General features: G+C 39.8%; 1 protein-coding gene across 7 annotated transcripts in view; it reads left to right on the top strand.

The window, feature by feature from the left end:
* Window positions 1-27,687, top strand: part of ubr5 (ubiquitin protein ligase E3 component n-recognin 5) — an 88,159-nt gene that overhangs the window by 6,678 nt on the left and 53,794 nt on the right. For 3 of the 7 annotated variants that reach the window (XM_049467552.1, XM_022666408.2, XM_049467550.1), the window contains exons 2-9: window positions 6,219-6,263; window positions 15,895-15,976; window positions 16,066-16,142; window positions 19,837-19,956; window positions 21,463-21,739; window positions 22,992-23,151; window positions 24,078-24,227; window positions 26,264-26,475. In XM_049467552.1, the coding sequence (XP_049323509.1) occupies window positions 6,219-6,263; window positions 15,895-15,976; window positions 16,066-16,142; window positions 19,837-19,956; window positions 21,463-21,739; window positions 22,992-23,151; window positions 24,078-24,227; window positions 26,264-26,475 (1,123 nt within the window). The remainder of the gene's footprint in view (window positions 1-6,218; window positions 6,264-15,894; window positions 15,977-16,065; window positions 16,143-19,836; window positions 19,957-21,462; window positions 21,740-22,991; window positions 23,152-24,077; window positions 24,228-26,263; window positions 26,476-27,687) is intronic. The other 4 variants (XM_022666413.2, XM_022666409.2, XM_049467551.1 and 1 more) reach the window with 3 other exon arrangements.

The following is a 27,687-nucleotide window of genomic DNA, read 5'->3' as shown; positions in this document are numbered from 1 at the left end:
AAGGAGATCTGCTGCAGAGCTTGAGTTTCAGGAGCTGCTGGGAGGTGAATTCTCCCATGTGGGTCAAAGGAGACGCTCCAAATGCTGGGTATTTAACCTCCTGTTTAAAAAGGAGCATCGAGGAGCAAACACTTTCTTTTTATCCCAGTTGAACTATTGTATATTTTGGATTATAAGGTGCACTATCAATAAACGTCTATTTTCATATAGAAGGTGCACTGGATTATAAGGTGCATTAAAAAAACACTAGTAGGGAACAAGAATGTCGCCATGTTTTCCTTCTAATTCATGCTAATTCTAATGCTAAGCTAAGTAAACAAAACTGTAATTCTTATAAAAAAAAAACTTTCATTTAAAGTCAAACAAGCACTGGATGTTCTCACATGAAAACTGTTTATTTGGGTGAGTAAAGTGCTTCCATTTATTTACAGTAAGCTAAGATTTCCAAGTTTCCACTAAGGCTGGGTGCGGCAGCATTAGCATTAGCAGCTAACTGCTAGGACTAACCATAGTTAGCGCTAGTAAATGCCACCTGACAGCTCTACACTGAGTAACCCTACACTGAGTGTTAAAGTATGCCAAGCGATATTAGCTAGCAGTTTGTCCCATGTAGCTTGTTTTAACACGCAAACTACAGGTCTATATACCTCTGAACGACAAAAGGAGCTAGTTCTTAGTGTGGTTAGTGGCTAATGCTAATGCTGCTCCAGCACTGCTAGCCGGGGTCAGCAGCAGAATACAGTTCAATAATACTCACCTCTAAATGGCGAATGAGCTAGCACTTAGCGTGATTAGCGGCTAATGCTAATGCTGCTTCAGCATCGGTGCTGGAGAACTAAACTGAAACTCCCTTTATAACTCTGTACTTCAATTAAATGATTTAGTGCAGAAAATATGGTAACTTACCATATCTAACCAGCACAGTAACACCAGTCTGATATCGAACATCAGCAATTATTGAATCTTTTTTAAATTATTTATTAAGTTAGCATCGCCAGTTAGCTGCAAGCATTGCCAGTTAACCGCTAGCATCACCTGTTAGCATGTAATAAATTGGTCTAAGTGTAAGATTTGCAGTATTTACAGCATCTGTTACTAAATCATGATTATTACAGGGAGCCATTCATTCATTAATTTTATCCTCAACTAAATTGTACGATTTAAATCTGAAATGTGATGGAAAAAGTGATTAAAAAATCAAAATAACAGATTTTATTCAGTCCTGCATGTATGTGTTTTTTTTTATAATAGCTCATTATCTTAAAAAATGATTATGTTTAAAATAATTCTGATATGTTATATTTAATAATAATGAATATTATTATTTTTTTAGCACTAAATGGTTATGGTAGGGGATTCATCAAACTGTGAATAAAAGTATAATTTTAGAATCCTAACAAATTGAAGTTGTTAACCTTAATTAATAATTAAAATAATAGTAATTGAGAGATTTTTTTTTTTTACCTTATTATGGAGTAACAGTATATATTCACACACTGGATAAAGCCTTATTTTTTTATTTGAGACTTTTATTCCAAGAGGAATATTTTTATTGAGCCTTTAATCATTAAACATTCACACACAGGCCTTTTCCACCGATGTGGCTCAGAAAACTGGCTCCATTTCTGTAATGCCTTTTATTGATCACAATTAGGGCTGGGGCGACGCGTCGACATAATCGACGTCATCGATTACGAAAATACATCGATTTGCATAACGTGCGTCGGCGCGTCGTAAATATGTTAATTAACACGGTAACATAGAAGCATAGAACTATTATTTAATTAAAATGATTTTTAAGAACAGCTAAACACAGTTCTGCAAGTCAAACGCGGAGGAGTTCACGTGCGAGAGAGAGAGAGAGAGAGAGAGAGACACGCACACACACACAGAGAGAGAGAGAGAGAGAGAGAGAGAGAGAGAGAGACACAGAGAGAGAGAGAGACTCTCTGCTGAATCTGACTCCCGCTTCGCGGACAGAATCGGCACAACACCCCCGCTGTAGAACTGCGGTAGTGAAAACAGCTACAAAAAAACGCCAGCGGGCATCTAAAGTTTGGGAGCATTTCACGCAAAAGGGCAACAATGTGGTCCTCTGCCATATGTGCAAAAGGAGCACTTGGAGCGCAAACATCCAGGAGCACTATGTCAACAGGGTCACACAGTAAGTTACCGTTTACATCAGGGTCTCCGCGGGTGTCCTTAAAAAGACTTAAGGCTGTCTACCAAAGGTTTTAAACCTGCCACAGGCAGAAATTATACATTTTTGGTTTATATTTGTGCATGGCATTTCGCAGTTTCCAGAAACAGTAGCATTATTCATAAGTTCAGGTGTTTAGCTAAGCTAGCTGCCTTAAGTTATTTTAGCTAGCGCCGTCGGCGCTGCGGTGTTACACCGTTTTCTGTCACCGTCGGAATTTTGTGACCAGTGCTCACGGTTATGAGCGTTCATTGGCAAAACGGAAGCTTTCTATACCTACACCTTACCCTCAGCCCTAAACTGAACCGTTTTGGCCAGTCGGGGTAAACATTAGAAACGAACACGTTTCGAATCGGCCAGTGCACCGGTCTGCTGAGAACTACTTGCCCGTGGTCACAAAATCTAGCGGTCACAGAAAACAGTGCAACACACGGTTGTGGTGTATGGGAGCTTACCATTTTTAGCGTTATAGATCTAAACGTGTTGTACATGTAAGTGATTATAAGTGTGGGGTTTGGTTTAGTAGGCTTGTGTTGTTGTTGTTGTTGTTGTTATTATATATAAATATAGTATTTTATCGTTTGCTTTAAAACGTAAAATAATAATTATTTAAATATGTTTCTCAATAAATAGATTAGTCGACTAATCGAAAAAAATAATCGTTAGAATAATCGTTTAAAAAATAATCGTTAGGGACAGCCCTAATCACAATTCAGTTTGCTGTTATTTCAAATGTTATATTGTGATAAACTTGGTTGTTTTGTCCCTTTTTTTTTTTTTTTTTTTTTTTAATTTCGCCCGAGTGTTCTTTGAGTATTGTCCATTGTTAAACACCAAAGTTCAACACAACAGAAGCTATAAAGCCCCAGTTCTTTATACGTACGTCTTGTAAACATTCTGTATTGAGCAGATGTTGTCCTTTGTTTGTTGTCCTGGGTTTGTTATGTTTCGGTGTACTTTTGGCTGATCTGGAGGAGCTTCAGGCTGAGAAGAGATGAGTTCACACTCAGGAAATCACTGCTGACTGATACTGAAACTGACTGATGCTTCTGTTCAGGGAGAAAAGTGTGGTTTCAGGCTGATCTCTCAGCTCCGCTCACTGAAGTTGTATCTCCAGATCGTGATCTAGACCCGTGTAAAATTTTAGAATCGGCCTGCCGATCTTTCAAATGATACTCGTTCAAAAGTTTAGACTCAGTATGATAAAAAGATAAAAGTTGACCTGGTTTTGCTCTCCTGATCATCTTGGTGATTCTCCCAATTTAGCTTAGACCATTCAGCTGTACTTCCCCCATCACTAGTGATGCCCAAACACAAGGAGGGTGAAGACTAGCACATGCCTCCTCTGATACATATTAAGTCAGACTCCGCCTCTTTTTGAACTGCTGCTAATGCAGCATTACAGATTAGCATTGCAAAGCTAACACTCGGAGGAAAGCGCAGCGACTCGGTTCTGATACATCAGCTCACAGATGCAGCCTTGTGCTGATCCACATCACCCTAGGTTTTTGTTTTTGCTGATTGTTGATTTTATATGCCGGATATAATACATCCCAGCGGACCAACAAACGCAGCAAGTAGATTTACTGTACCTCATCAGTGATGTTTTAATCCCAAATGTGCCTCAGTAGTGCTAGTTTAGTTGTCCTAAATATACCCCTAAAGTGCTGTTCTAACTAGGGGTGTGCCATATCATATTGTACGTGATATCGCAAAAGTAATTGAATATGTCGAACGATATTATACACTGAAATATCTTGCCCAAATCACCCAGCCCTAATTATCAGAGTACATCAGACTACTATTTTGGCATTTTAGCAAAAGAAAAATTCATTATATATCTACTAGAGACTAGATTATATCTGTCCAGTAGGGGTGGGCAATATTATATCGTATACAATATATTGTGACACAGAAATATCATGATATTAAAAATCCATATCGTGATAATAGGGCTTTTCTGTCTTAAAAGTAGTCTATTATTTACTGTGAAGCTTTAGGTGTATTTATTGTATAATTGTTTTAGTTTGCAGTTTATATGCATGAAAATATTCTGCAATATTTTTTTCTGCATTATATTATTTTATGCTATATTTTTTATTTTGCCACATTATGATTATTCTTTTATACTCTTATACTATATTCCTGAAATTAATTAATTATTTTTCTGTTTTCCTATATCGCCAAGTATATCGTTATAGCAAAAATACCCTGAAATATCGTGATATTATTTTAGAGCCATATCGCCCACCCGTACTGTCCAGTATCATTTATTTTACTTTAATCCTGGATATATGGAGATATTTGGAGCACATTACTAGTATCATGACATTCTGGATCATTGACTTCTGTTACAAATCTGATATTCTTATTTTTTTTTATATCTGTTAGCCATATTGTACTGCATGCAGTAATACAATTCTAATTTTTTCTAATTTGTAAAAGTATTGTTATCGTGAAAATACCATGAAATATCGTGATATCGCCCACCCCTAGTTCTAACCATTCCATAATTGTACCCAAAAATGTTACTTCAGTACCAAAAGGAATCAGTGTCCACATTTGGTTTTCCAGTACTTTTAAAAACAAAAGTTTATCCCGGCTATGGCTGGGTATTGAATTTTCTTACTGAAAAGGTACTGACCAAAATGTCTGGGTACTACAGAGTATGCTGTCTCTTGCATGCTCTCTCTCGCGCTGTCTCTCGCTCACTCTCTCGCGCTCTCTCTCTCTCGCTCACTCTCGCGCTCTCTCTCTCTCTCGCTCTCTCTCTCTCGCTCACTCTCGCTCTCTCTCTCTCGCTGTTTCTCACTTGCTCTCGCGCTGTTTATCGCACACTAGCGCTGGCTGTCTCACGCTCTCTCGCGCTGTCTCTTGCTGTTTCTCACTTGCTCTCGCGCTGTTTATCGCACACTAGCGCTGGCTGTCTCACGCTCTCTCTCGCTGTTTCTCACTTGCTCTCGCGCTGTTTATCGCACACTAGCGCTGGCTGTCTCACGCTGTCTCTCGCGCTGTCTCTCGCTGTTTCTCACTTGCTCTCTCGCTGTTTATCACACACTAGCACTGGCTGTCTCACACACTCTCGCGCTGTCTCTTACTGTTTCTCCCTCGCTCTTGTGCTGTTTATTGCACACTAGAGCTGGCTGTCTCTCTGTCTCACGCTGTCTCTCACTGTTTCTCACTTGCTCTCGCGCTGTTTATCGCACACTAGCGCTGGCTGTCTCGCGCTGTCTCTCGCGCTGTCTCTCGCTGTTTCTCACTTGCTCTCTCGCTGTTTATCACACACTAGCACTGGCTGTCTCACACACTCTCGCGCTGTCTCTCACTGTTTCTCCCTCGCTCTTGCGCTGTTTATTGCACACTAGAGCTGGCTGTCTCTCTGTCTCACGCTGTCTCTCGCTGTTTCTCACTTGCTCTCGCGCTGTTTATCGCACACTAGCGCTGGCTGTCTCTCGCACTGTCTCTTGCTTGCTCTCATGTTGTCTCTCTCTCTCTCTCTCTCTCTCTCTCTCTTGCTGTCTCTTGTTCTTTCTCCTGCACTCTTTCCTGAGTTATTATAGTAGTAATAATACTGTAGTTTGGTTTACTTCTCGTTTACTTCTGGTGTGCTTACTTAAAAAAATACAGGAAAATGGCAGCATTTAAACAAAAAAAAATTAAGTGATTTGACCGCACTAAAATAAATATAATTTAATCTAATGAAGATATTTCTTAGTAGAGGCTTATAAATTGCTGTTAAATAATGTTATTTAATAATTATCGCTTTTCTTTTTTTTGTGGTTGCAATTTAGAGAAAGGGATCGAAAAAATACGTTGTTTGGGTATCAGATTTTAATTCAAAGTATCGTATCAGTATCAAACTTTTTAAAACAATACCCAGCCCTAATCCTGTCTAAATTGTAAAGACTTTTTTTTTTCTCTGAGATAAATGTGATGGATTTCAGCTTCACAGATATTTTCCAAAATAGTTTTTCAGCGTTTCCACTCACACACCTCTTTCTCTTTTTTTTCTGTACAGACTTCGGGAAGTTTCTGAAAAACTCAACAAATACAACTGCAACAGGTAAGAAACGACACCACTACACCACATCACAGTACCGTTTAGTCACGACACAGTTGTGTTTAGAGCAGAGTTTTGTTTTTGGCTGGGTTTAGGAGGTTAATCTAACCTCTGTTCAGAGCAGCTCTTTTATAACAGCAGATTAGATTATATCTCTCAGTTTTTGCTGCATTTGAGGAAAAATCAGCAGCTTCTGGCAGTTTTTGCTGATAAACTTTCACATTAGAATGAGTTTTCCTCTCGCGTTAATCATCACATACACGCCCACAACAAACCAGCAGCATGTATCACTCTGTTTTTATACACGTTAAAAAAAATTCTAGTGAATGCATTCATGATTGAACTCCAGTAGAGTATTCTTGCACTTTTAAAAGTAAAGTCATTTAGAAGAACCACTTTGATTTCCATTTAATTAGTGCTAGGCTGTATGCCGGTTCACCCCCCGACACCCAATATATTATCTGAAAAATATTAATGTATGAAAGTAAATAATGTAACATCTAAATATTGTATGTAACAAAGTAACCTTATGCAAAAAAAAAAAAAAAAAAACATTACGAATAAATAATGAAACAAATACAATATATAACAAAATGCTTTCATGGCCCACCTCCAGGTTTAGTGCGTTTAATGGTTTTATTGAACACCCCTAAAAACTCCAAAAAGCGCACAGTGTTACATTTTTCCACAATTACCGTATTTTTCTGAGCTTTAAGGTGCACTTAAAATCCTTTAATTTTCCCCAAATCATCAGAGCTTCTTATAATCCGGTGCTCCTTATGTATGAATTCTATCAGTCAGGTATTAAGGAGCAGTAAAGTCACTCTGCTGAAGTACAGAGTTATACAGGAGCTTCAGTTTAGTTCTCCAGCACTGAGAGACTGGAGTAGCATTAGCCGCTAACTACACTAAGCGCTAACTCTTTTACCATTCAGAGGTGAGTATATCAGACTGTAGTCTGCATGTTTACTGTATTAAAAAAAAGTTACATAGGACGAACCGCTTGCTAATATCACCCTGGCTTACCAGAACACTCAGGGTTTCTCAGTGTAGCGCTGTTTGCTTGCATTAGCCACCACTGCGGCTACCGCTAGCTGCTAATGCTGCCAATGCTATTGCTGCCTTAGTGGTAATCTGAAAATCTAAGCTTACTGTAAATAAACAGAAGTGCTTTTTTCACCTAAATAAACAGTATTTCCGGAGAGAAATCTGTGTAGATTAACATCCAGCACTCGTGTGACTTTTAAAAGGAAATGTTTTTGTAAGAATTACAGCTTTGTTTACTTAGCCACGTTTTTCGCACTATAAGGCGCACCAGATTATAAAGCGCATTATGTGACACTAGTAAAGAACAGGGGTGTCTCCTTGTTTTCCTCCTAATTCTGCAGGTCTCACCACTAGGTGGTGATGCCTGTAAAACTAAGCTAAGTTAAGTAAACAAAACTGTTATTCTTAAAAAAAATATATATATATTTTGAAGTGAGACGAGTGCTGGATCTACACAATCTACACAGATTTCTTTCCAGAAAACTGTTTATTTGGGCAAGTTTGAGTAAAGTGCTTTCTGTTTATTTACAGTAAGCTTAGATTTACAGATTTCCACTAAAGCTCCGAGCTGTAATGCTAATGCTGCTCCAGCAGTGATAGCCGGGTTTAGCAGCAGGCTACAGGCTGATTAATATGCACCTCAGAACTGCAAAAGAGCTAGTGCTTAGCGTGGTTAGCAGCTAATGCTAATACTGCTCCAGTCTGGGTGCTGGAGAACTAAACTGAAACTCCTGTATAACTCTGTACTTCAGCAGAGTGACTTTACTGCTCCTTAATACCTGACTGATAGAATTCATACATAAGGAGCACCAGATTATAAGCAGAACTGATGATTTTGGGGGAAATTTAAAGAATTTTAAGTGCACCTTAAATTTTGGTAGCTTAGCTTATTTTTACAGGTCTCACCACCCAGTTAGAGGAACAACATGGCGACACCCCTGTTCCTTACTAGTGTCGCATAATCCGTTGCTCCTTATAGTGCAAAAAATACAGTAGTAAAGAGCATTGTATTTGTCTTGGTACTCGATGCAGTACTGAGAGCTTTGTCTAGATCCACGTGCAGTCAGTGGACGTTTAGTCATGAAGATCTTTCTCCTAGAAGCTGCAGAAGTGGGTGGGGTTTGGTGGGTGAGCTAATTAACTGTCACACTTTGGCAAGATCAATGATTCGGTCATCCTGCAGCCCAGCTGTTCCAGCACAGCTGCTGTTCATACGCTCTCGCACTCGTAAATGAAGCTCCTCTGGCTTCTGGCTGCTGGGTTAATCACATTTTAACTACTGAAATAATAATAATAAACTCTCTCAGCTCTCACTCCTCCTTCAGTCCTGCAGAATCCTGCAGGATTTCTGTCTAATCCTAATTAAACACACCTGCACACAGGTACCACACACCACCAATCAACAGATAGGGGTGGAGAACTTCTAGTATATAGACATAAGTATTCAAACACCTACTAATGCACTGTTTCTTATGAAATCAAGGGTATTAAAAAGAGTTTATTCTGCTTTTTTGCAGTATGGGAAGCACAAGGCTGTAGGATATTGGAGAGGAAAAAAGTGACATAAAACAATGTGATCTTTTAATGTTTTTTAAAATATATATTTCAATGTTAAATATTAATCAAGCATAATTATCTAAATCATCTAAAAATGGAGAGAAATAAGTGAAAAGAATGTTCTTAATGTTTCATAAAGTCATGTGCTTTGCCTATAAAAAAATGTTAAGTGTTCAAAAGATATTTTAATATTTTTATAGTTTTTTGTATTTGCTTTTTTAATTCTTTGATTAGGCTACTTAGTTTAATCATTGGTGGGGAAAAAACTGTGAAAAAACATTATAAATATTTGATATGATGCATTCCTCTTAAAAAAACAGTAGAGTCAGTGTAGTGCTAGTGGGGAAAGCCCCTCAAGAAGATAATTGGCTATATGGATTGACGTGTCTGTCAACTGTGGAGCTTCAAAAGTGGCAGCGACAGCAGATATGTATGGACTTTAGCAAACCAGCAGGAAATAGATGAGACACCTGACGAAAAACACTTTGATTGGTAAACTATGAGTTTAACAATAGGAGAATAGGAGACTTTACTATACTCTTTATTTGTTGCACATTAGATTAGAACATTCAAAACCAGAAGAGAGGAGCAGCTATATATATCTAAAATGGTGTTTTAATAAAATCAGGTTACATCATGGCAGGAGAAAAAATAAATTAATACAAAAGTAATGCTACAAAATATTGGGCTGGGCTATTTTTTATTTAAAAATACATTAAAAAAATACATAAAAAATGTACCGTATTTTTCGGACTATAAGGCGCACCGTATTATAAGGCGCACGATGAGTGAACGGTCTATTTTTAGTGTTAGTCCATACACAAGGCGCACTGGATTATAAGGCGCACTAAATGAAACTTTATTTATATCAGTAACAATAACTCTGAGCAATAAATCCTTCACAATATCTGTGAAAAATAACAACATCTCTGAGCAATAAATCAACAAGCACAGCAAGTAACTTACGTATTACTCCGCGACGCTCCTGACAGCGGTAGCCGCAACGCTCCGACAGACCATAATATTATGTTGAAGCTAGGGCTGTGACGATAATTTTATTACCGCAATACCGCGGTTATGGGACGTCACCGCGGTGATGAGCTCATTACCGTCATTACCGCATTTTTTTATGGCTGTCAAATCTGATTGACTGCGTTTTGAGCGGTAGTAAAATGCTCCATATAAGCACAACTGTGGTGAATTCAGTATTAATATGTCAAGTGTAAGTCCTACACTATAGGGCTGTGCAATATATCAAATATATTTTGATCGCGATAGATATTGGTGTCAAACGATCTCAAAATTCATAATATCGAATATAATTTTTTTTGTCATTTATCTGTGCTGCCGCTGCACTGGCGCGGCAGCGAATGGGTTAAGCAAAACGCGGTGCGTGGTACTCATTGAGGTCCTGCTCACTTCGTCTCCATTGAGGCTGCTGAAGAGAGTGAAGATTAGCAGCACTAATATTGGCTCGGAAATGGAAGCTACAGGGCAGGCTCAGTAAGTTGAGAAAAAAGGAAGAAAAAGACTCAGAACAGAAGAGAATCATCTGCAAGATTTGCCGGAAAGTGGTGTCTGCACCTCTCGCCAACACATCAAACTAATTCACCCACCTCAAGGTAAACCATAGAGCCATGTAAGGTGTTCCGTGGTCACATTTTGAGAAAGTAAAATATATTAATTCATTGTCTGGCTGCTGGCTGTTCTGCGTGAGCACCGCGGAGAACGCGCGGCATTGCGCCTCAGTCTTGGTAAAAATAGTAAGGTTGGTTGAAGTGTAGTTCAAACAGCAAAGCAATGATATAAAACTATAACCACCATCTTTACTGAAATGTTGTTATCTGACCAAGTCTGAGGTAAAATGCGCTGCGCCTTGTCTCTTTCACAGCACGCGGAACTGAGTTCAGAACCGCTACAAATATAACCATATGAAACTCAGTTCAGATAAATAAACTTCAGATGAGTAAGGACACGTAAAGTGAAACAAAAATTGTCAAACATAAAGGACAGGTTTCTATTATTTTAAAATGGAACTAATGTCTTTTTTTTTGGTCGGTTGTCTCTTGCGAGCCGATTTCTTAACGTCACGACATTTTAATCAACATATTATATGACGCGGGTCCCGTCAGGATATCTTGCGGCACAGACAGAACTGAATTGTTATTGGCGGGAACAGGAGTTTAATCAATCCAGAGGATGTGGGAGCACATTAATAAATAGTTAAGAAAATTGTAATAATCACGCAGTGATTCTCATGCACGCAACAAAAAAAACCCTAAGCACAAAAAAGGAGCGGAGAATGGACCGACACGCGCACACACACACCGATTTTTTTTTTGTAATGTGGTAAGAAACGTGACCGCGCGCGGTTTTAATAAATATTTTTTTTAATTTTAAGCACTAAATGTAATTTATTAAATTTATTTAGGACCGCGGGGCAGGTGCGGCAAAACTGTGTATGTGGCGGGCTGATGCGGGATTAAAAGAAGGATTTTTTTTGCGGAACGGTAACGGGACAAAAAAGAAATGATGTCTGAATTAATTTCCTCCAATCGAATATAATTTAACATGGTTTAAGAATATAAAATAATTTATAAACAAACGAAATATTTAATATTGAGCTAATAGCCCAAGTGCAAAAATACAAAATCTGTAATACTCTGCACTGCACAATTCAAACGAAATAGCCGTAACGCAGCTGCGCTCCTGCCCTGCGATGCAGCCGAAGCCTGGGCAGCAGCAGAAATTCTGGGGTGAAAACTACATAACTACACAACATAAGGATACATAATGCACTCCAAATATTCAGGAGGGAAGTGAAATAAATGATACTGTACAGATATAATCTGTATCTAGTAGATATTTAATGAGAAATAAGAAGAGTGTGAATAAAAAAAAAACAGACGCCTATCACAGACTTCTTGAGCCTTGAGCCCGAACGGCCCGAGGAAAGGGGTGAGAAATATATTTTTTTCGGGGCCGGGGGTCAGTGGAAAATTTTGCTGTGGATTAATTCGTCTTTTTTTTTTAAACGAATATTAGAATATTCGCTACCAATTACTGCCGAATATCCTGAGCTCAAAACCGCTATTCGGGCCAGCCCTAAAATAGATCTATGGATGGAGAAGGGGGAGGCGGACAAGCTCCTCCTTCAAAAAGTCTGCACGGAAAAAGACAGGTTAGCTGTACAATGACGAATTATACAGGCAGCATATGTTCACTTGTTATGCTGTATTTATGGTTTATGTAGAAGTTGTATGTAGGCTGTATGGTTTGAAGAATAAAGATTTGTTACCAATAAATTTGCGGTGTTTTTTTTTTTTTTGGGGGGGGGGGGGGGATGGGGGGGTTTGGGGTCTCGCGGTTAACCGCAATATCGCGGTGATGCGTTAGTTTTTTACCGCGGTTATAAAAAATCAATACCGCCCCAGCCCTAGTTGAAGCACAGCAAGTACGTATTACTCCGCGACGCTCCTGACAACGGTAGCCGCAACGCTCCGACAGACCATAATATTATGTTGAAGCACAGCAAGTACGTATTACTCCGCGAGGCTCCTGACAACGGTAGCCGCAACGCTCCGACAGACCATAATATTATGTTGAAGCACAGCAAGTACGTATTACTCCGCGACGCTCCTGACAACGGTAGCCGCAACGCTCCGACAGACCATAATATTATGTTGAAGCACAGCAAGTACGTATTACTCCGCGAGGCTCCTGACAACGGTAGCCGCAACGCTCCGACAGACCATAATATTATGTTGAAGCACAGCAAGTACGTATTACTCCGCGACGCTCCTGACAACGGTAGCCGCAACGCTCCGACAGACCATAATATTATGTTGAAGCACAGCAAGTACGTATTACTCCGCGAGGCTCCTGACAACGGTAGCCGCAACGCTCCGACAGACCATAATACTACTTGAAGCACAGCAAGTACCGCATTACTCCGCGAGGCTTCTGACTATAATAGCGTGTTGTGCCGAATTCGGTGAATAAAACGGTTTTAAAACAGAGATAAAGATTGGATAAGTTTCATTTCTGGATGAAGTGATTTCCAGCGCTGTTTGGATATAACTGTGGATTACAGGAGACTGGATTGATGGATTCTCTTTAGTCTGGACGCGTTTTGAAGGTAGGACCTGTGGCTGAGCGCGGGTGTGTGTTCGGGGGGTGGCGGCAGTGACCGGAGGTTAACCCCGGACAAAAGGAGAGCCTTTTATTACTGGAAACATGCGCTCTGACGCAGCTCTAATTCATGAAACATACATCCTACAGTAAAAGCACAGTTCTGGAATCCGGAGAGCCAGACGGTTCGAATGGTGTATGACATGACCGCATTCGATGAAATATGGACGAACGATAAACGCAAATATGAGAGTTATGAATTATTAAAATCATAACCAAGGCATATTTCGCCCTAAATGTTTATTTTCTGAAAGGATATTCCGCTAAATAGGCTAAATAGCTCAAAAGCAGAGATTCTAAGCTTTAAAATTGTATATTGGATGTCTATATTGAACCTGTAACTGTTCATAACTATTCAGAAACACAGCCAGTTATGAAATATTAAATATTTCTGGCCCGCCGGTGGGCCAGCGCGTGTTAAGAGGTTAACTTTACTTAGAAGTGGGCGCTAAAAAGAAACGATTTGTGCTATTACCCCAGAACGGGTGGAAAGGAAAGTTTACCGGCACCTTGTTCTGGCCACGGAGCTACAGTGGAAACTAGCTACCCTGAGCCACAGCCGAGAGGCAGTACGGCAGTCAAAGGTAACCGCGCGCTAGCCCAAGAGGGGGATCTTTTTCTGGCGTGGGTGAGGAATTCTGCACAACAGAGCGCCGTGTACCACATAAAAATCGAGGTCAGTAAACACAAGCAAAATCCATACACAAGGCGCACTGCATTATAAGGCGCAATGACGATTTTTGGGAAAAAATAAGTATTTTAAGTGCGCCTTATAGCCCGAAAAATACGGTAATAGAAATAAATGTACTTCACTTTAAAGAAGTGAACAGTGGGCAATATTGAGGTCAAGTTGTGTCTGCATATTATATTATAAATTAAAAATGTAACTTGTAAAGGGTTTTTTTTTTCACATTTTTAGCTTTTATTTAGTGAATTTAAAGTAGTGCATTCTCATTTAGCTGATTACTAACAAGGAAGTAAGGTATGTTTTGGTCTGAGGAAATGTTCTTTACACTGGTTTCATTAATTATTTCTCATTTACATTGAGTGCTAATGACTGCATCAAAATACTTCCTTCCTCTTGTCAGTAGTGGTTCAGTTAATGCATATATTTAGCTCAGTATTGCTCTTCTAATTGAAAATGTACCGCTGCAGTATTGTTCCAATCATAAATCCACCTGAGCAGTGCTATTTTAATCATACATTTAATACAGCATTGCAGTTTTGTCAGATTTACTTCATCAGTGTAATTTTGGTCAGGAATTTACCTCAGTAATGCTGTTTTAATCACAATTTTACCTCAGTGGTTCTATTCTGATGATAAACAGAGCCCTCCATAATAATTGTCTCCCCTGGTTAAGAAGTGTTTTTTGACTTCTAATATATATGTATATATATATAATATTATAACATTTATTTATATATATGTATATATTTTACCTCAGTATTGCTCTTCTAATCGAAAATGTACCTTTGCAGTATTGTTCCAATCATAAATCCACCACAGCAGTGCTATTTTAATCATACATTTCTTTTTGCATTTCAATTTTTGTCAGATTTACCTCATTAGTATAATTTTGGTCAGGAATTTACCTCAGTAAAGCTGTTCTAATTGGAAATTGACCTCAACAGTGATGTTCTAATCACAATTTTACCTCAGTAGTGCTGTTCTGGTAATGTACAGCGCCCTCCATAATTATTAAGAAGTGTTCTTTGACTTTTAATAAATTTACTTATTTATTTTTTTAACTTTTAAAAAAGATAAGCTTTTTGCAAACAAGGTTTGGGTTCAATTCAGTAACAGGAAATGATCCTTACACTAGTTTATCAAAAAAAAAAATTGTTTTATTTACGTTGAGTACTAACGAATGCATCATCATGCTTCCTTCCTTTTGTCAGTGGTGTTTATCGTTTAATGTATACATTTACCTCAGCATTGCTCTTCTAATCGAAAATGTACCCCGGCAGTGTTGTTCCAATCATAAATCCACCTCAGCAGTGCTATTTTAATCGTAAATTTAATTCAGCATTGTAATTTTTCTCATAGATTTACCTTATATGTGCAGTTTTGGTGAGGAATTTACCTCAGTAAAGCTGTTCTCATTGGAAATTGACCTCAACAGTGATGTTCTAATCAAAATTTTACCTCAGTAGTGCTATTCTGATAATGTACAGTGCCCTCCATAATTATTAAGAAGTGTTCTTTGACTTTAAATAAATGTATTTATTTATTTCAACTTTATTTCAACAACAAAAAAAAGCTTATTGAATATAAGATGGTTGGGGTTCAATTTAGTAACAAAAAATGATATTTACACCAGTTTATCATTTAATTATTTCTCATTTACATTGAGTACTAACAATGGCATCATGATGCTTTCTTCCTTTTGTCAGTGGTGTTTATCGTTTAATGTATACATTTACCTCAGTATTGCTCTTCTAATCGAAAATGTACCTCTGCTGTCATTTTTCCAATTAAAATCCACCTCAGCAGTGCTATTTTAATCATACATTTAATTCAGCATTGGAATTCTTAATATACAACGCCCTCCATATATATCAAGACGTGTTCTTTGGCTTCTAATTATTATTTTTGTTTTAAACATGTAACTTTTATTCAATGAATTAGAAGTAGTTTATTCCTATAAAGTTTATTGCAAACAAGGTTAGGGTCCGTTTTGGTAACAGGAAATGATCACCAGTTTATTATTGGTTATTTCTCATTTACATTAAGTACTAACGAATGCATCATCATGCTTCCTTCCTTTTGCCAGTGTTTTTTTTTTTTTATCTCTTAATGTTTAATGCAGTCTTTAATATCGTCCTCTCTGTATTTCAGTCATCCACAGCTAAACTTGTTGGAGCAGGCCACACTAAAGCAGTGTGTGGTTGGACCAAACCATGCTGGGTTTCTGCTAGAGGTATGATTTAAAACCAGCCTTCACTGCCCACTTTTGATTGGCTAAATTGGCTTTGAAATGTGTGGATTTGACCCCGCCCTCTGTTTCAGGACGGACGGATCTGCAGGATAAGCTTTGCTGTCCAGCCGGATCGATTGGAGTTGGGGAAGCCGGATGGAAATGATGGGTGAGATTTTAACCATATTTATTTTCATATGAATGAAGGAAAAGGAGAGTTTTAGTGTTATTTGGGCTGATTTGGTGAGGCGAGGTGCCGATGGCTGCATTTTTGCATGTAGAATAAACTTTTTATTTGTTTATCTATTAGATTCAATCCAAGAAATTGCATTACTTAAGTAGAGATCGTACACTACTGACACATTTTTACTTTTATCCCTACTTAAATTCTGTTCTAATATACAGAAAGAAACCCAGCTAGCATCCTCACAGAGTGATTGTGTTCTATAGGCCAATAAAACAGTTTTTTTTTTCCTGTTATCTGCATCAGTAGGGCTGTGCAATGGCAGAGGATCTGCAATATGATATGTATTATAATACAGAAGCAGTTTACTATTTTAATATTCTATTTATTGTATCTTTTTATTGGTATTCTATCTTTTAAAGTCAGATTTTAGAAAAAACATAGTAACATATCGCTATACTTCAATATATCAATGTTTTCTTTCAACACTATCCACCTCATCATTGCTATTTTGATGGAAAGTTTCCATTAGCAGTGCTGTTCTAATATAATTATTGCTCTTCTAATCGAAAATGTACCTCAGCAGTATTGTTCCAATAAAAAATCCACCTAAGCAGTGCTATTTTAATTGTACATTTACCTCAGCATTGACCTTTTGTCATACATTTACTTCATCAGTGCAATTCTGGTCAAGAATTTACCTCAGTAATGCTATTCTGATTGGAAAATTATGTTCTAATCACAATTTTACCTCAGTAGTGCTTTTCTTATAGTAAATTTACCTCAGTATTTCTCTTCAAATGGTAAATGTACCTCAGCAGTATTTTTTGATTCGTAAGTCCTGTCTGTAAGTGCTGTTCTAAATGAAAAAGCACCTTAGTAGGTCGATTTTTTTTTAAATCATACATTAACTTTAGTTGTGCTATTACACTTGACAAGTTACCTCATCATTTAATTTTTTCTCAGGAATTGACTCAAGTTATGCTATTCTAATCAAAAAAATACCTGAGCAGTGAAGCTCTAATCACATTTTTACCACAGTAGTGCTGTTTATTTAAAAAAGTACTTCAGAAGTTCATGCATTTACCTTAGTATGTCTATTGAAATTGAAAATTTCCCTCAGTAGTGCTGTTCCTATTGAAAAATTACTTCAGCAGTGCATTTACCTTAGTAGTGCTACTACAATTAAGAATTTACCTCCGTACTGCTGTTCTTATAAATTGTCCCTTTAGTATGGTCATTCTAATAATAAATCCCACTGAACAGTGCTATTTTATTGTACAACTTACCTCAGTAGTGCTATTCTAATTCTAATAAATAATCATTACTTTGTAGTTTGACTCATTAACATCCTCCTAGTTCTGAGGATCCTGAGACATTTGGGATGAAAATGTATCCAGGGTTTTGCATCAACTTTTGTATATAATCGTTTTTAAAACCCCTGTTTATTTCTCTAAGAACAAAACCCAGCTTAGACCTGAAGCTCCTCTAACATCTGCACGACACTGACATCAGTCAGAGCTCCGTTTCAGGATGGATTAGTTCCAGGATTGGATCAGATTCATCCTGATTTTGGCCGGTTCTCCTCACACAGATATGCTGTCTCTAGCTCTTCTGTCTTGTCTTGTCTTGTCGTGTTTTTTTTTTTTTCTCGTGCTGCATTTAGAAAGCCCATCTCTATTTATTTATACCGTGCGCTGCTTTCTGCCCCCACTTTATTTCAAATTAACTCTGCTCACCGTTCGTGAGAAGATGAAAAATGGCAGAAAAATGCTAGCGGTGTTATTCCTGCAGAGCGTGTGCTTTGCTGAGAGATGTGATGAAATAAGCTGAATTTTCTACAGCAAACGAGTCTGTTTTAGAGCCTAATGGCTCAGAGGCTTTGTGGGATTTTGCTGTAGCTATTCCATCTCGGTTTATTTAGCAGTGTACTGATGGACCTTCTGAGCATAATGCTAAAATGTGTGTATTCAGCTTCTTGTTAACATGTTAATTCTACATTAACCCAACTGTTTCAAGGGTTTAGAGGCATGTATGAGGTGCAGTTTATCATTTTTAAAGTGTATTTAATACACTTCAGTCTTTAAAAGGGATGCACCAATCTAATTGGCTGGATCGGGAATCGACAAAGAGGCTAGTCCATGTGATTGATAAATGTGCTGCCATCCAGCCATCTGCTATCAACTACCAGCGAGTAATCCAGCTCAGAAAAAAACTATTAGCATGGGGGATTGCTAACCCTCTCCAATCCTCCTGAGGCCAGCAACTGTGGCTTTTAGCATAGCGGCTAACCCACTATATTCTAGGCTTTATAGCTCAGGATCAGAGCAACCTTCAGAGATATATGAAATGCATAGTGTAACAAACAATTGTCGGACAATTATCCAGCTTGTATAAAAGGCAAAATCTCCTTTTTTTTTTCCCAGAAATATAATCACACATCAGCCATATAGTGCATGTGTGTGAGTAGGTTATGTCCTCCAGTCACTGCCTCAGTGTAGTAAGTACACCAAGGTTTCGATTTTAGTGACGAATAGGAATTTTGTACACTTATCTCTGTTAATTAGTTCATTTTGTTTTACAAAGTTAGAAAATTAGGGCTTCACTAATTAATGTTTAGTCTGTGCATAATCTAAAGGGGACACAATATGCAAAACTAATTTTTTGCATTATTTTGTATTTGGGACTGGGATCTCGACTGCCCCTATAAACACGCTGTGAGTCAGCTGGAAGAGTGTCACAATAAGAAATCTGCATAAAACCACCCTAGCCCCACCCTTTACCTGTTAACCCCCATCAGAGCCCCACCCACTAGATCAGTTAAAGAAATATTGTCCATTTTGGTTATTTTGTTTAAGAACCCCAGATTGTACACAGCAGGATTAGCCAGCAGACTTTGTTTGAGGGGGGATCTGTACCTAAGGTCTGTGGAAAGTCACAACAAGGAGATGTAACTTTTAAATATTTTGAAGTAGCTTGTTTGTGTATTGTCATTTAGCGCAAGCAAACACTAACGTGTTGTAAATGCTCAACGCACACATGGGCGTGGCCAGCAACAGCTTATTTGCATAAAGGTGGTGACAGAACCCTTAAATAGCCCATTTTAAAAGAAACAGAAACTGGTAAGAATAGAGCTGGGAGATCTCTTTATGTGAGGGTGATTTCCATAGACCTATTCTAACTTGTGTAGAAAGAGGTATTGTTTAAAGATGTAGTTTAAAGTTGTAAAGCTTGTTTTGTTGGTTGTACTTTAGCAGTTTTTATTTGTTAAACTCTCCTGTATTAATCCCAAGCCAGTTTAGGAAACAGCTCCTATTAAATTGACATTTTTCAAGGTGAAATGCCCTTATTGAATCCATTGGGGAGGAAAAATTAAGAATACACATGTACACATTTAAACAACCATTATAAACACACATAATTGAAGGGAAGGGGACCAAAGCAGCAGCCTTTATGAATGGAAATGGTTTTATATGTTTACTGTTAGTTTTTTATCCAAGGGTGTTGCCATTTGCCAAGCTAGACAGCCCCTTAATAACCATAATTCCACCCGCTATTTCAGACAGAGAGAAATTTAATGGCCCAATTGGCTTCTGTGCCTGGATCTCCAGGCTCTACTCAGTAGTCCCATGCTGGGACTATAGGTGTGTAACTGTAATCTCCGGTTTTTTGTTTCCAGTTCAAAGTTGAGCAGTGGCTCAGGGACAGGAAGGACCTCCAGGCCAGGTAGGACTAGTGATCCGCCCTGGTTCCTGTCTGGTTCTGACACTTTGGGCCGACTGGCAGGCAACACCCTTGGGTAAGTTATTGGCAGGGGGATCGTATCCTCTAGTAGTGAGACAGGGTATGATTCAGCCGTGCCAAACTTTTCCTGTTTCTATAATTCTCTACCAAAGCCCAGCTAATTATATTTCCCACCGTTTAATATAACATATATACAGGGTTTTAAAGAGTTGGAAAAATGGGAGAAAGGTGCAGCAGGAGTAATATAAGTTCAGTAAAGTGCTGAATTATGACTAAGTGAGAGACTGGGTGAGGAAGTGACAGTCCGATAGAGTGAGACAGACGGATAGATAGAGGGAAAGACAGACAGACAGATGGATAGATAAAGGGGCAGTCAGACATAGTTGGAGAGAGAGAGGGACACGGGGGAGGGAGAAACACAGATATGAAGAGGAAGGGGAGAAGAGATAAACAGTGAAAGATAGAGACAGTGAGAGATACAGACAGGCAGACGGAGGGGAAGAGACTGGGTGAGGAAGCGACAGACGGAAAGATAGAGGGAGAGAAAGACTGATAGATAAAGGGGGAGGGAGACACAGTTGGAGAGGGAGAGGGGGAGGGAGAAACAGACAGATATAAAGAGGAAGGGAAGAAGAGAGACAGAGTGAGAGACACAGACAAAGGTAGAGACAGGCAGATGGAGGGAGAGAGACAGGAGGAGTAAGGGAAGGAGTGAGAGAAGGAGAGAGATACAGATGGGGAGACGGACATACTGAGAGACAGACAGTCAGAAGGAGGGAGAGACAGGGTCAGGGAGCGACAGTAGGATACATAGAGGGAGAGACAGATGAATAGATAAAAGGGGAGACACAATTGGAGAGAAAGAGAGGGAGACAAGGGGAGGGAGAAACAGACAAATATAAAGAGGAAGAGAGGGAGAGAGACTGGAAGAGAGACAGAGTGAGAGGCAGACGGAGGGAGAGACTGACAACAGACATGAAGATAGATGACAGATAGACAGGGATGGAAGGAGAGAGAGGCAGTGTGTCAGAGAAAGAGAGACACAGAGTGAGATGGACCGACTAAGAGACAGATGGAGGGAGAGACTGACAGACGGACAGAGAGGGAAGGAGAGACACACAGTGAGACTGAAAGGCAGTCAGACAGGGAGGCAAACAGACAGACAAAGTGAGAGAGAGAAAAAGATGGAGTGAGACAGACAGACAGACTGAGTGAGAGAGATTCACAAACAGAGTGAGAGAGCAGGAGAAAGAGACAGACAAGTAAAAGAGAGACATGCAGACCGAGTTGGAGACAGACAGACAGACAGACCCACAGAGTGAGACGCAGATATATTGATCTCGAAAGGTTGTTTGGGCATCCAGTCTCAGCAAATTTAGTGTGAATATTTACTTGTTTATTATCTATATTAAAATGAGCACTTTATAAATTAAATCTGTGTTTAAATGTATACATACCTTTATGCAAAGAAGTAATTTTGGAGCGTTTAGGACGGGAGTGTCGTTTCCGGTATGGATCACAGTCTCTAACTGTGTCCTCCTGTCTGTGTTTATCTCCTCAGGAGCCGCTGGAGTTCAGGAGTGAGTGGAGGAGGCAGTGGTGGAGGAGGGGGGAGTGGAGGTGGAGGAACAGGTGGAGGCAGTGGAGGAGGAGGCGGGAGCGGAGGAGGTGGGGGAGGGGGCGGAGGCTCGTCAGGACGCTCCAGCACCGCGGCCCGGGACTCCCGCAGGCAGACCCGCGTCATCCGCACTGGCAGAGACCGGGGATCCGGCCTGCTGGGCAGCCAACCGCAACCGGTCATCCCCGCATCCGTCATCCCCGAGGAGCTCATCTCTCAGGTACCCCCCACACCTGTATACCCCCCACACCTGTACCCCCTGCTTTACCTGCTGATCTGCTGCTGTTAATGACTCAAGACCTGAGTTCTGTAAAAACATTAAAATACTGCACTGCACTCTGACAAACATGAAATCAAGACCGCCAGAGAGAGAGAGAGAGCGAGACAGCTAGACTAAGAGCAAGACAGCCTGAGAGAGGTGGTGAGGCATCAAAAGAAAGGGAGCTAGACAGCCAGACGGAGAGCTAGACAGCCAGAGAGAGGGGGTGGGACAGCAAGAGAAGGGGGCGGGGGTGAGACAGCAAGACAGAGAGTGAGCGAGACGGAGAGAGGGAAGTAGACTGCCTGATGGAGAGGGAAACAGCCAGAGAGAAGGGGACAAGAGAGGGTGCGAGACAGCTAGAGAAGGGGGCGGGGAGTGAGACAGACAGAGAGAGAGGGGAGGAGACAGCCAGGCAGAGTGCGAGACAGCCAAATTGGAGAGTTAGACAGCCAGAGAGAGTGGGTAAGACAGCTAGATGTAGTGCGAGACAGCTATATTGAAAGATAGACAGCCAGAGAGATAGGTGAGACGGCCAAAGAAAGGAGATGGTGAGCGAGACAGCCAGAGAGAGGGGGTGAGACAGCTAGACGGAGAGTGAGGCAACCAGAGAAAGGGGACAAGATGGCCAGAGAAAGAGGGGGTTAGACAGCCAGATAAATGGGAATGAGACTGCAAGACAGAGAGCTGGACAGCCAGAGAATGTGGGCACAGACATCCAGAGAGATTGGGTGAGACCGCTAGATGGAGCACAAGACAGCCAGAGAGAGGGCGAGACAGCTAGACCGAGAGTGAGGCAGTGAGAGAAAGGGAGTGAGACAGCTAGATGGAGGGTGAGACAGCCAGACCGAGAGCTAGACAGCCAGAGAGAGAGGGGGCTAGACTGCCAGATGAAAAGCTAGACAGCCAGAGAGAGGGGGCGAGACAGCCTAAAGGAGAGCGAGACAGACAGACACAGACATGAGCACAGACAGAAGGACAGATGCAGATGCAGACAGGCAGTGGCAGACAGAGAGACAGGCAGATATCCAGGCGAAGAGAGGCAAACAGGCAGAGGTAGACACAGATATGCAGACAGACAGACAGACACCTGTAGATGGGCAGCAGCACACACACACACGTACCCATACTTTAGCTGTTTGGACTCAAGTCACAGTTGCAGGATTACTGTGTGTAGAAACTGTTCTGACTCTGATTTTATCGGCTCACTCAGGCTCAAGTGGTTCTCCAGGGAAAGTCCAGGAGTGTGATCATCCGAGAACTCCAGCGCACAAACCTGGATGTGAACCTGGCCGTGAACAACCTGCTGAGCCGTGACGACGAGGACGGAGACGACGGAGACGACACAGCCAGCGAGTCTTACTTACCAGGAGGTGCTTCCCACACAGCTTTCTCCATCCTGCCCTGCTCCTTACTTTTATCCACATTTCACCATTCTTTTATGCTTTGAAGCTTGTGGTTGAATGGGGGGAACAAGATACTGTGCACTGACATATAAAAGCTGTACATTTTTGTTTTAGTGTGGATTGGCTAATTTGCATAACATAAATATACCTCAGCAGTGCTGTTTTAGTCACGTTTACTATGTTTGTGCTAATCTAGACATAAATCTAGTAGTGCTATGTATTTTTCTCAGAAGTGTTTTAATCATAAGTTTGCCTCATGATTACAGCAGATCTATTTTAGTCCTACGTTTACCTCAGGAGTTCTGTTTTAGCCATACGTTTATTTCTGAGTAGTGATATTCTAGTAACACCTTTACTAAGTGAAATTCCTAACTAGAATACTACTACTGAGGTAGTGTTGTCTTAGTCACATGTTTATTTATTTTTTTCCTCAGAAGTTTTATTTTAAGCATAAGTTTACCTCCACAGTGTAATTTTAGTTGTGAATTTACCTCAGCAGTTCTATTTTAATCATGTATTTACCTGAGTATAATATAACTACTGGGGTAAATGTGCGACTAAAAGCACTAGTCATAAATTTTACTTAGTAACACATGTCGTGTTTCTAGTCGTGATTCTAGTCATAATTTTCGCTTAGTAGTGCTGTCTTAGTCACAGATTTGCCTCAGAAGTGTTATTTTAATCTTAAATGTACCACAGCAGTGTTATTTTAGGCAAGCCTCATCAGTGAAGACTATATTGTGAGAAACGTCGCCCACTTTTTGTTGTTTTTGATTTTAAATGAAGACTATTTCCAAACTCGCTCGCTCACGTTTAGCAGGCTAAACGTTCTTTACAAGAGGGAGATATTGCTTATGTATCTGAGAATCTTAATTCATGTGTTTCCTCTACAGAAGACCTGATGTCTTTGTTGGACGCAGACATCCACTCTGCACACCCCAGCGTCATCATCGACGCCGATGCCATGTTCTCAGAGGACATCAGCTACTTCGGCTACCCCTCCTTCCGTCGCTCGTCCCTGTCTCGCCTCGGCTCCTCAAGAGGTAATGGACAAAAGCATGGGTGTGCTAATGGCTAACGGCTACAACCAGGGTACTTTTACACACGGTCTATTTGGGCGACTGCTATGTTAATCAAATGAAAGATGTGAAGCCCATGATGGATAAAATTTATAGAATAGCTTTAGGTGGATACGTGCCTAAACGTTGGTGGTGGTCCCTGGTTGTGCCTGTAAGCCAGTAAAAGCTGGAGAAAGTCCTGTTTAATGGGTCGTTTTGCTGCTTCTTCCTCATGAAGTCAGTATAAACTGCTGATTTCCAAATGCAGGACCTTCTCCAGCATCCTGTCTGTTTCTGTATTTGTGGTATAACTTGCTCGTAAAGAGAAAAAGCCAAATATTCGTTTGAATAAGTTAGAAACCTTCATGAAAATGAGCTTGAAATATGTGAAAGGAGGGTTATTTTACAGCAAGATTACTTCAGTTCAAAAGTTAACAGGGTCCAGTAGAAATCTAAAGTTGATTGATGTGACTAAATTAAAAATTATTGGTCAAATAAAATTATATTAACAGCTTCCTCTGGTGAACAGAGCTCTGAAATTTCCACCAGTAGTAGTATTTTCGTCATGCATTTACCTTAGCAGTGCTATTCTAATCACATATTTTCCTCAGCAGTGCTGTTTTAGTTGAACATTTACCTAAGCAGTGCCACTTAAGAATTGCACTACCCAACAAGTGCTATTCTGGTCATAATTTTACCTTAATAGTGCTATTCTAATCAGACATTTACCTCAGTAGTGCTGTTCTGGTCACAGACTTACCTCAGAAGAGTATCAGTATACTATTTTAGTCATATTTACCGCAGTAATGCAATTCGAAACAAATTTACCTCAGTAGTTATTCTACTAACGCATGTACATTAGTGCTATTTTAGTAATTTACCTCAGAAGTGGTACTCAGTCATGCTATTTTATTTACCCTAGCAGTGCTGTTCTAATCTTGAATTTACCTCAGCAGTACTATTCAAATCATGAGTTTACCTCAGTAATGCTATTCTAATCAGTTATAAAACTACAGATGACTGCCAAAAATGTACCTTGCAAGTGCTATTCGAATATTGAATTTACCTCAGCCATGCACTTTTAGTCACACATTTACTTTAGTAGTGCTAGTTTAATCATAGTTTGTCTAGTCAGATTTGTCTAAGGAGTGATGGTCTAATCATAGGTTTACCTGCATAGTTCTTTTGTAGTCACACATTAACTTTTACGTTAGTAGTGCTAGTTTAATTATAGGTTTACCTCAGTAGTTCTTTTCTAGTCACACATTTACTTTAGAAGTTTTATTCTAACCATACATTTGCCTCTGTTGTGCTGTTCTAGTCATGGTTTTTACCTTAGTACAGGCATTTTATTCATACATTTACCTCCGTAGTCCTATTCTAAGACTATATTTACTTCAGTAGTGGTACCTATTGTACAGAATCAACTTTGTGGCTTTGTGATCTTGCTTTGTAAAATACCCTCCATGTCTTGATGTTGGTAATTCATGGTTGTGTGTGTGTATATATATGTGTGTGTGTGTGTTTGTCCCCCACCCTGCTGCATGGTCACAGACATTTCCCCCCATAATGAGCCCTCTGAGAAAGGCCCTGCTGTACTGCTGTGGTTCAGTGCGGTGGGTCCGAGACCCTGCAGCCAGTCTAAAAACACCCCCACTAGCCTTCACTGCACAGCCACGATCCCAGCCAATCAGATCAGATCCCCCACCTCCCACTTTAATACGATCCCCTGCAGCCGAGACTGTTAACCACGGTCTTTTATACCATTATATTAGTATATTTTCTATAATAAATTACCCCTAGCTGCCTGAACTGGCTGTTTTTGAGGTTCCCTGTAAAAAACGGAAGTGTGAAGTGACTATTTTTTGAGTACTTCTGATTTTTATTACGTGTCTTCTGTAGATATTAATCAGATTATTAATTGTGATGATTGGTTTAGTTATGAATCTGACTCATTCCGAGGGTCTTTCCCAGAGAGTGGCTTACGTGTATCCCACTGGTGTGACCCTATTGCATACCAGTTCTCCTTCTGCCTTTAGAGCGTGACTCCGAGCTGCTGCGCGAGCGTGAGTCCGTGCTGAGGCTGCGCGAGAGGAGGTGGCTGGACGGCGCCTCCTTCGACGCCGAGCGAGGCTCCACCAGCCGGGAGGGAGAGCCCAGCGTGGACAAGAAGAGCGTCCCCCTGCAGAGCCCCGTCTCTCTGGGGGAGGAGCTGCAGTGGTGGCCCGATAAGGTGGGGAGTTTTTCAGGGATTTATGCAAATTTCTGTCTAATTATGAAAATGTTAAGGGTGTAAAAATGCTTTAGTTACACATTTGTATAAGCAGTGCCACTTTAGTCACATATTTACCTCAATAGTGCTATTCTAATCAGAAATTTACCTCGGTATCCTTATGATCAGTCATATATTTACCTCCTTATAGAATTGTGTACGGAATAATGCTTTTATTTATCACAATGCATCGTTTTGTGGGTGGTGTTGGCTGTGTACCTATGTGTGTTAGATTAAATCACAGTCCAAATAGATTTATCATACGAGTAAAAGTACATTTAATGCTTTGAAAAATAAAATCTTCTGGAAAGTTTCTGGAACATTTCACAATTGTGGTTCGTTTATGACTAAATTTGCACAAATCGGGTACTGTAATCGAACATTTACCCCAGAACTGCAAGTTTAGTCATAAATCTATCTCAGTAGTGCAATCCTAGTCACAGAATTGCCTCAGAAGTATTACTCTAACCAAAAGGTTACCTCAGTAGTGCTATTAGTCATATATTTACCTCATTTGTGCTATTCTAAACATACATTTACCTCATTAGTTATTCTACTATTGCACTGCCATTTCAATCATATTTACCTCCGTAGTGCTGTTTTAGACATACCTAGCCTTAGCAGTGCTATTTTAATCATAAGCTTAGCTCATTCATGCTGTTTTATTTTATTTTTACCTTTACCTTAGTAGTGCTGTTCTAATTATGGGTTCACCTCAGTGGTGCTATTCTAAACATAAATGTACCTCAGCAGTGGCATAGTGCTATTCTAGTCATAGATTTTACTCAGTAGTGCTGTTTTAGTTGTACATTTACCTAATCGGTGCCACTTTAGTCACTAATTTATCTTAATAGTGCTATTCTAATCAGAAATTTACATCAGTAATGCTAATTTAGTCCTAGATTTACCTCAGAAGTGTTACTCTTAAACAGAACAATAAGGTATCCTTATAATTAGTCATATATTTAGCTCCTTATGTAATTTTGAATGCAATAATCCTTTGATTAATCATAAAGTATTGTTTTGAAGGGGTGGTGCTTTAGCTACATACTTTATGACCTCTATTTGCAAAGTAATTATTCTGAATTAATCTTTTAATAATTAAGAGTACTTGAATGCTTTGAGAAATATACTGACCTAAATGGTTTGAAATAAAGAAATGCGTTTGTACGG

The sequence above is a fragment of the Astyanax mexicanus genome, chromosome 1 (genome assembly GCF_023375975.1).
Source record: "Astyanax mexicanus isolate ESR-SI-001 chromosome 1, AstMex3_surface, whole genome shotgun sequence".
Lineage (NCBI taxonomy): Eukaryota > Metazoa > Chordata > Actinopteri > Characiformes > Acestrorhamphidae > Astyanax > Astyanax mexicanus.
This window is presented reverse-complemented; position numbering and strand designations above follow the sequence as displayed.